General features: G+C 47.9%; 1 protein-coding gene and 1 long non-coding RNA gene across 4 annotated transcripts in view; one reads left to right on the top strand and one right to left on the bottom strand.

Moving 5' to 3' along the window:
* The first annotated feature begins 2,375 nt into the window (after positions 1–2,375).
* On the top strand, positions 2,376–8,290 carry LOC132527098 (uncharacterized). The gene is made up of 4 exons (XR_009542855.1): positions 2,376–4,784; positions 5,797–6,456; positions 6,716–6,953; positions 7,423–8,290. It is a non-coding gene; the product is annotated as an uncharacterized LOC132527098 (long non-coding RNA).
* Positions 5,274–9,746, bottom strand: part of ZDHHC3 (zinc finger DHHC-type palmitoyltransferase 3) — a 54,361-nt gene continuing 49,888 nt past the window's right edge. For all 3 annotated transcript variants that reach the window (XM_060162186.1, XM_060162185.1, XM_060162187.1), the window contains exon 7: positions 5,274–6,527. In XM_060162186.1, coding sequence (XP_060018169.1) covers positions 6,270–6,527 — 258 coding nt within the window. In that variant the 3' untranslated portion in view covers positions 5,274–6,269. The remainder of the gene's footprint in view (positions 6,528–9,746) is intronic.

Here is a 9,746-nt window from a genome sequence, read left to right as displayed (position 1 = left end):
TGGGCGGGAGCCTGTGTATTAACCCTGGAGCTCTGGAAGGGCATCTATGGGAATCCTCCCTCACAAATGTCCCTTGTTTAAAGGGCCTTTCTGGGGAAGCCCTTGCAACTGTCTGTCTTGCTAGATGGGGCATCTGAGAACCACAGGCTGCAGATGGGGCTGGGTGGTGCAGGACGGTCCTTAGTTTGGTGAAGAGGGATCCCGCTTAGGGCTGAAAAGAGGCCAAGATACAGGTCAGGCTTGAACTCTGGTTGGCATGGGATAACATGTCTTGAGTTCCTTAAAAGAGAGTCTGACAAAGCTCAGGATGTCAGGTTATTTATACATATACATGATGGCTGGCAACACCAGAAGCTAAAGAAAGGCATGGAACAGATTCTGCCCTAAAGCCTTCAGACAGACAGACACACACACACACACACATTTTCCTGGCTTGATATAACGCATCATTTTGGTTCTATTTCTCTGCTTTAACTTACCATGAAAACATGTACCTGACTCACACACCTTCTCCCCCTCTTCTCATCCCCACCCCAACACAGCTGCCTGACACAGGCAGAATTGGCCAGCCACTTATCGGCACTTACATCTTCTAAAATGCCCCGCACATCCCTTTGACAGACACCAAGTCCTCTGTGGAAAGCCTGGGCGTCTCCCTGCTGTAGACCATTGACCAAGGGTGAGTCCACTTAAGCTGTTCTTACAAACAGTGCAGAAAATCTCTCCAGGACATAGATCTTTGCTCATGTGTGCAGGTATTTCTGAGATGTGAATTCACAGTAGGGGGTTATAGGGTCAAAATATAGATACATTTTGCTAATGCCAAATTGCTTTGGGAAGAGATTGCATTGATTTATTCTCCACCGACAGATCTTTTTGATTTTTGCCGATATAAATGGTTGAATAATTTCACTGTTGTTTTAATTTGCATTTCTATTTGTGAGGCTGAATATTTTTATGTTAATTAACTATCTCCTGTGAATTGCTTGTTCATATCCTTTACCTATTTTGAGTCATTAATTTGTTCGTATTGTGTGTAGTCTTTATACAGAAAAGTGTTATTGCTGCAAATCATTTCACAGTCTTTTTTTAACCTCTAAATGCCTTTCACCACTAGAACTTTGCCATTTTAATGTAGCCAAATTTGTTAATTCCTTCCTTTAGGGATACTGGGTTTCATGTCACCCCAAGAATATGTTTTCTATGCTTTTTCTAAAACTTTTGGCTTTATACTATTAGGCACCTGGAATTTAATTTTTTAGCGTGTGGAGTGATGTAGATAGAGCTCCAACTTTCTCAAATAATCTATCATTTCCTAGTGTTTTGAAATGCTGCTTTCATACATCTGGGTCTCTGGACTCTTTAATTTGCTTATTTATCTTCTCCTACTGCAATGTCATACCATCTAAAGTATTGTAGTTCTATAGTACATATTGATACGTAGTAGGCAAATGCTCCTCACCACTGTTTTTCTTGTCCATAGAACTTTTAAAAGCTGTTGGGATTGAGATTGGCACTGCATTGAATTTACCAAGTTATCGGGGGGAGAATCATGCCAAGTGACTACACTGAGTCTTCCCATCTAGGCATGTGGGATACTGTTCCATTTATTCAGGTCTTCTTTGTTACATTTAGAAAAGTTTTATTGTTCATACACAATTTGCACATTCCTAGTTGGATTACTTGCAAGATGTATTTATAGCTTTTGTGAATGAAATATTTTTCATTATATTTTGTACTTGCTTGCTGGACTATATGGAAACTATTGATTTTGATACGCTGATAGATCTAGCAAAGGACTTGACCAAACTCTAATGCTTTGTTCCTGAACGAAGGTTTCTGACGGTCTGTTTCTTATAGGGTGTCTGAATATTCCAAGGAAAAACCAGTAAACTACTGTTTTCCTTAGACCTTAAGATACAGACAAATTAACTGGGGGAATATTGTTAAAATGTGTATTCTGATTCAGCAGGTGGGGTTGGAGGCTCAGAATCTGTGTCTCTAACAGGGCTCCCAGGTGATGCCAGTGTTGCCAGTAGTGTGGCCCCCAGAGCACATTTTAGTAGTGAGAGGCTAGATGATACGTTTTCTGTGATCCATCATAAAACAGATGTTCCTCTTGGATTTCATATGAAACAACTGTTGCTAATACGCATGGAGCAAGAACATCTGTAAACGCGGGCAGGATTCCTAGGAGGGTTTGTGAAATGTCAGAGCTGGAAGAGCCCCTGGAAGCTGGTTTAACCACCTTGCTTTACATCGGAGAATACTGAGGCCCAAAGGGGCGGTGGAGTCATCTAAAGCATCAGAGCTGTGTCCCAGATCAGGTAAGTGCCATACTGGGGCCAGTTTATTCTAACTAGCCAGGGGACTGGCCTTTAGCTAGCCTCAGAAACTGAACCTCAGTTTCCTCATCTATAAAATGGGGATAATAACACCTGTTCACCGCATGGCACATCCGTGAAAGTCAAATGGGCCAAACAGCAAGAGGAAAATGGACAGAGAATGGCCTGAGTGCCTAAGAGGACCCAGGTCTGTCTGGCTCCAGAGGTCATGCTTGTTTCTGGCCCTTTGTCTTCCCCCAGGGTGATGGTGGGTGAAGAGGAAGCCTATAGACCCAGGGGGCACAGACTCAAACTGGCTAGACCAGTTGGCGGTAACAATGGGGACAGTGGGGTGTTGTGGACAAACAGGAACAGGAAGGACCGTGGTAAACAGGAGTGGGTGCTGCCACTCAGCTCATCTAACTGAGACTGTGTAGGAACGTGGGCCCTGCACTTCCAGATCTTCTGACCTTTCAGAATAAGCTAGAGGAGTGTGTGTGTTCTTCTACAATGTAAAGCTCCTGGGTCTTAAAATGCGGCAATTAATTCAAGTTGTAAAAATCACTCTGTGGATCAGACACAGCAAGTCAGAGGTTAAACTTGTCCTTAGCTTGTCAGTTTATAAACAGTGCTGCCAACAGCTGAGATGCTACTGGCACTCCTGCCCCGCCCTGGTGCCCTGTTCCAACCCTGACAGGCTGCATCTGACTCTCCAGCATGGGTTTAATCATCAGTATTCATCAAAAGCTCCCTAGGTGCTTCTCACAGCACCCAGCATGGATGCCTACGTGCTGTGTCCAGCAATGGCCAGGACCCTTCAAAGAGGCTGAGCTGAGGTTGGGACTCTTGGTTTCTCACACAACTTACTTCCCCTCTCCTGCAACATCCTCAGCTGAATGCATGTCTGTGTGTCTGAATCTTCCACGACGGTGAAGCCAGGTGAGACCATTAGATTCCAAATAAAAGGCATCCCAACAATAGCTGGACTTGAGAAATTTATCAAGTTTAGTTCCAATCAGGTGAAGGAGGTTCATGCTGAGAAGACTGTTCTCATCACAACTAGCCTTTGCCTGATGCCTTGGAAAGAGGCAGCAGCTCTGACTGGCTCTAAGCCTTGGTTGAGCGTTTCAGCATTTCCTGCTTTGGGATTAGCTTTCAGATAATTAGATTTTATTACTCATTAGATTTCAGATGATTAGATTTGATTACTCATAGGAGGGCAGATTCAAGAGCCAGCTGGGTGAAAGCGTTCAAAGGCCAACACAAATCACAGGCAGCAGGACCCACTAGGCCAGGTCGTGTGGAATCACAGGGTAGCCTGTTGACAGCTAGAAACCCCCAGCCTGGGCCACAGAACCTCACCTCCCTGCCTTGAGTCATGGCCTCGAAGAGCAGGGCCACCACTATCTGCAGTCAGAACCAAAGGCGTCCACAGCCACAGAGTCTCTCCCTGGAGACACAGGCTATCAGAAGCTGCTGCCCACTTGCCCCGTGAGGAGGGACCACCTCTTCAGCCCCAGAGTGCATCAGCCCTGGAAGCACTAGCCAAGTAGAGTCTTCTGCCAGAACTGGTCTGGGCCTGCTGGAAATGTATTCTCTCCGCTCCTCCTCCTGCCTGAAATCCCACCCCTCTTGCTTCCCTGAGGGGGGCCTACCTGAGGAAGAGCAGGTAGACGGGGCCTTTCCCTCGGATCTCTGCACACACCGGGCCTGGGCCTGGGCCTGCCTGCCAAACCAGAAGCAGGACTGAGGGCCAAGTGCTGTCTGTTCACCTTTGACTTTCGACAACTTCAGGCAACTTGAAACTATGGCACGTGAAACCCAACTTCACAGCCCCTACGCTTCCCCATGGTTGGTGAGCCTTCGAGGCACCTGTAGTGTAGTAGGCATGTCCAGTCTTCCACGTGGAAGGAGCCCCAGCCCCTTGGTGGTGGCGGATGACCCAGTGGTCCCTCCTACTTGATGACTGATGGTGTTGGTAAGTTAAAATCAGGAACCTTCAAGGGGGCCAATGCGGGGGTGGGGGGATGAGGGAGGGAGGGAGGAAGATGGTGAACAGCCCCACCTCTCCTGGTGAGGGAGCCTGCATACCTGCTCCCTCCATACAGCCCCTGAACCTTCTCCAAGGAAGCCACAGCCTCCTCACCTGGTCCCATCCAGACATTTCACTCTCACTCTAACACCTGAAACATCCCCCTCCTCCAGGCAGCGTTGGGAGTGATCGGAGAGCACCCCTACCCCTCATACCAGGCAGGCCCATCCCAGGCCCTTACCCTGCTGAGCACTCCCAGCTCACACGCGGTGAGGACAGCCAGCCCTGTGCTCCCCGGACATGCTGCTGGACCCCAGGTCCCCTTTTCAGGAATGCCTTTCCTTGGGAACCATCTTGGATGTGGCCCTAGATGTGGTCTGTGAATTTGCTGATCCTGTTGCTTCAGTTCCTCTCTCATGGCCAAGGAGGTAAGATCCATCCCTCTGTACCTCCCATTCATTCCCTGATCCCCAGGAATAAAGCTGCCTTTGTGACCCTGTGGGCCTCCACCTCGGGGTGCAGAGGGGGCAGGCCAGCCAGAGGAGTCCTGACTTGGACCAGACCCAGGAAAAGAAGGGTGTTAAACAAGGGTGCCCCTTCCTGACCTTTGGGGTAAAGAAGACATCCCAAGGGGTGCCCCACGTCTGCCCTGCCCACCACCTCATCTCACCAGTGCTGGTGGCCCCATAGGGCTGGCCTGGAAGCAGAGCTGTGGGCAGCAGCACAGGGACCCACCAGAGATGCCCTCTCTGGTAGTGTGTGTGTGTGAGTGTGTGTGTGTGTGTGAGTGTGTGTGTGTGTGTGTGTGTGTGTGTGTGTGTGTGTGTGTGTGTGTGTGTGTGTGTGTGTGTGTGTGTGTGTGTGTGTGTGTGTGTGTGTGTGTGTGTGGCGGGGGGCTGTTTCAGTCTGCAGGCCCTGGCCACCACCCATCCTTTCAGAGAGACACGATGGGCACTGTCTTGGGAGAACTGGCCTAAAACATTCAGGCCAGATTTCTGGTCAGTTCTGCCCATGTGGGTGGTTAGACTCTCTCCAGGACGGACAGTTAAATGCAGTTCTCATAGGGGAGGTCAGAGTTCCGGTAGCTCTAAACAGGTTCTTCCTCCCGACCCTCCAGTGGGAACGGACCGATTTTTAGCCACAAGGCAGGACACCTCCGAGCTGACTCAGGGATTCTAGTATCTATAGAACGGGAGCTAAGTTTGGGTGTTACTGTCATAACTCAGGCTTGCTTCCAACCTCGGCATGTCCCGCGTGTGTGTGTATAGCCTGCTGTTGGAGTCTTCTCCCAAACCAAGCCTGAGCCCTGAAGGTAGCTGAGGCCGCCATGCCTTTCTTCTAGTTTAGGCAGGCACCAGGGGGAAGCCCTTTTGGGGGAGTGACCAGAATCCTTTCAGCCTTTCCAGGTCCATCTCTCCTGATGCCAGTGTCCCACCCCAGGTTCCCAAGGCCAGCCCTGCTCTGTTCTTCCATCACCACCACACAACCTTAGTTCTCAAAAGCCAGGAGCCTGGGCCCCAACCTTCTCAAGAGAAGACAGACATCCCAAGAAAGGACACAGGCCAGTTCTTTTCTGCCCCCAGGCTGCCCTATTCAGAGCCTCCTTTGCTGGGTGAGGGTGCACAGGCTGTGAAGGGCGCCCAGCCTCGGAGAATGGTTCCTGACAATCCCTCATGGGCAGATGAGCTCAGAGCAAGTTTCTCATCTTCCTCTGTCACCCCTAGTCCACCCCCATCCCTGACCTGGTCCAACGTGGGGAGAGGGAGGAGGGGTCAGAGGACGGCAAGGCCAAGGGGGTGGTGTGAAGGGAGCAGTGGGTGCAGGGGAGTGAGTGGTGCGCAGGAGCCCTGTGGCGATGATGCCGGCACGTAGGATGATGCGGCTGCCTGGTGCCTGGCCCTCTCCCCACAGTATCATTCATCTATCACCTCCACAGAGTCCTCGTCCTTCCTCTGCTCTGAGTGCTCCTCTGTTGTTTCTGTGTTCTCAGTGTCTGACAGCGATGCCACCTGTCGCACCCAGCCACTGTCACTGAGAGGCTTTGGATGACGCAGTCCGGAGAAGGGGTTGAACCAGTTCAGGGAAAAGTCCCCACCAAAGGTCTCTTTGACTGACTTCCAGCTGCTTGTGCGTTCCCTGGGCTGGTGCTTTCGTTTGAGGCGCTCAATGCCCTGGAGGGACAATGGGATAAAGAGGGTCAGCGTGGGACAGCCGTGTGCCATCTAACACACCCCAGGTCCCGGCACAGCAGAGCACCAAGGCCCAGAGCCAGGGGTTCCCAGAGGGTGGGGAGGGGCTCGGAGCAGCACAGCAAGCAGGGCCTGTGTTTCCCACCAACTGCCCTCCTTTCCTTCCACAGGAGCAAGGGTGCCCGGCCAGCTGCTGCGCAGTGACCAGGCTGCCCAGTGGCTAAGGGCCAAGGAGTAACATCTCAGGCCTCTGCAGGCATGAGCTGGGCCATCTGTCCGGAGACCACCCAGAAAGACAACCCCTCCCCAAGTATCCTGGGCCACTCCCCCTACAGCAGGCGCAGCAAACCCAGCACGAAGGAGGATGATGCAGTTAAGGGGGACAGCAGGAGACACACGAAGCGTGAGGTGAGGAAGCAGAGGTGTGCACAGCGAGTGCCAACATGCAGCGGGCAGCTGGAGGGTGCACGGGGCTGCTGCGAGGGGGCAAAGGCTGGCGTCGAAACTGCACATGCAGTAGACATGCCCAGTGGCCTCTCCCGAGCTGCCCACTCACCTGCCTCTGGGTGTCGGCTGCGCCAGGCCACAGAAGAGGGTGTTGGGAAGGGGGAGAAGCCAAAGGAGTTAAAGGCACAGCCAGGCCAGCTCTCCAGGCCCACCACACCCTCTGCAGAGGCTTTACCCCCACTGGGGCTCTGCCTCCTCCATCTCTTCTGGAAGCCAAGGAGATTTGTCGTGGGCTTCCCAGGCACAGGTACTGCTCACTGACAGCACTTTCCACCTCGGAATGACCTCTGAGTACCTAGTTCTAGGTTTTCTCTTCTTTTCCACACAAGATCCTTACATAACCAGCATAATTCTTTCTGTTGTGCAGAAGGAGAAACTGAGATACACGTACAGACTGAGATCTGGCCACACCTGGGCCAGTTCCTCTCCACCACTCTTTCTTCCCACACCATCTCAGAGGTTTAAGTTTCTTGGCTTTTGGAAAAATGGTAGGTTAAAGAACCTGATCTCAAAGTATCTCCTCATAAGATACTTCCTAATTACCGAGGGTAAAACAGTACCTTTACAGTAAGGAAACTTCGCAGATATAACTTTAACCAATTGAAGTTAACATCACCAATAATGAAATGTATCAACATCACGTGCCCTCCGATACGGTGCCCCAAGAAGGACAGAACATCACTTCACTGGTTTTCCTGCCCAAAAGGCATAATCTCAATCTAATTATGTGAAAACTTCAGACAAATGCAGATGTCAGGATATTCCACAGAATATCTTCAACAGGATAATAATCTTTAACAGGATCAAAGTCTGATGAAATTGTTTTGGAACCAGACAGAAGTGGTGGTTGTACAATATTATGAATGTACTAAATGCCACTGAACCACACACTTTAAAATGGTTGCTTTTATGTGATGTGAATTTAACCTCAACTAGAAAGAGGATCAGGTTCATGAAAGACAGAGAAAGACTGAGGAGGAACTAAAGACACAGGACAAAGGATGCAATGTGGCATCCTGGAACAGAGAACGATACTAGTGGGACAACTGGAGAACTCTGAATAAAGTATATAGATTGGTTAATGGTATTGTATCAGTAAATTTCCAGGTTTTTATATTTGTGTTATGGTTTTATAAAATGTTTACACTTGGAAAGACTGATTGAAAGGCATATGGGAGCTCTTTGTACTATTTTTACTAATTTTTTTTTTTTGGTTAAGTCTGAAATTATTTCTCAATAAAAAGCTAAGAAAAATCTGAGACACAATTTATGCAATACAGTCTTGAACACGGATTAATAATGAGAAGTTGGAAACAATCAAAATGTCCAATAATGATGGCTAAGTAAATTATTCTATAAAGCACAACACTATGCAGTTATTGAAAGTGGCATCAACGACAAGGGCCTAATTTTCAAAATATACAAACAGCTCATACAACTCAACAACAAAAAACAAATAACCCAATCCAAAAATTGGCAGAAGGCCTAAACAGACATTCCTCCAAAGAAGACATATAGATGGCCAGTAGGCACATGAAAGGATGCTCATCATCGCTAATTATTAGAAAAATGAAAATAAAAACTGCAGTGAGGTACCACTTCACACTGGTCAGAATGGACATCATCAAAAAGTCTACAAATAATAAATGCTGGAGAGAGTGTGGAGAAAAGGGAATCCTCTTAACACTGCTGGTGGGAATGTAAATTGGTATGGAAAACATACCAATGGCTGCTATGGAAAACAGTATGCAGGTTCCTCAAAGAACTAAAAATGGAGTTGCCATATGATCCAGCAATCCCACTCCTGGGCATATACCCAGACAAAATTATAATTTGAAAAGGTACATGCACCCCTATATTCAAAGAAGCACTATTTACAATAGCCAAGACATGGAAACAACCTAAATGTCCATCGACAGATGAATGGATAAAGAAGATGTGGTGGGGAGATATACACACACACACACAAACACACAATGGAATACTACTCAGTCATATAAAAGAATGAAATAATGCCATTTGCAGCTACATGGATGGACCTAGACAAATACCATATAGTATCACTTAAATGTGGAGACTAAACTATAACACACATGAACATATCTAAGAAACAGAAACAGACTCACAGACACAGAGAACAGACTTGTGGTTGACAAGCGGGAGGGGAGGTGGGAGAGGGAAGGATTGGGAGTTTGGGATTAGTAGATGCAAACTATTATATATAGAATGGATAAACAACAAAGTCCTATTGTATAGCACAGGGAACTATATTCAATATCCTGTGATAAACCACAATGGAAAAGAATGTGAAAAAGAATATATATATATACATGTATAACTGAATCACTTTGCTGAACAGCATAAATTAACACATCATTGTAAGTCAACTATACTTCAATAAAATTAAAAAAAAAAGTGGTATCAATACAGTTTTACATACACTGGAAAGTCCTGTCCACGTGGTGACAAGGGAAGAAAGCAAAGTTGCATCTGACATCATTGTGGAACCTGGGGTTTGGGGATGGGATTTTATTTTATTTTTTTAAAATTAATTAATTAATCAGCTGAGTTGGGTCTTTGTTGCTGCGTGCGGGCTTTCTCTAGTTGCAGCAAGTGGGGGCTACTCTTCATTGCAGCGTGCGGGCTTCTCATTGCAGTGGCTTCTCTTGTTGCGAAGCATGGGCTCTAGGCGCC

Source organism: Lagenorhynchus albirostris, chromosome 10 (genome assembly GCF_949774975.1).
Source record: "Lagenorhynchus albirostris chromosome 10, mLagAlb1.1, whole genome shotgun sequence".
Lineage (NCBI taxonomy): Eukaryota > Metazoa > Chordata > Mammalia > Artiodactyla > Delphinidae > Lagenorhynchus > Lagenorhynchus albirostris.
This window is presented reverse-complemented; position numbering and strand designations above follow the sequence as displayed.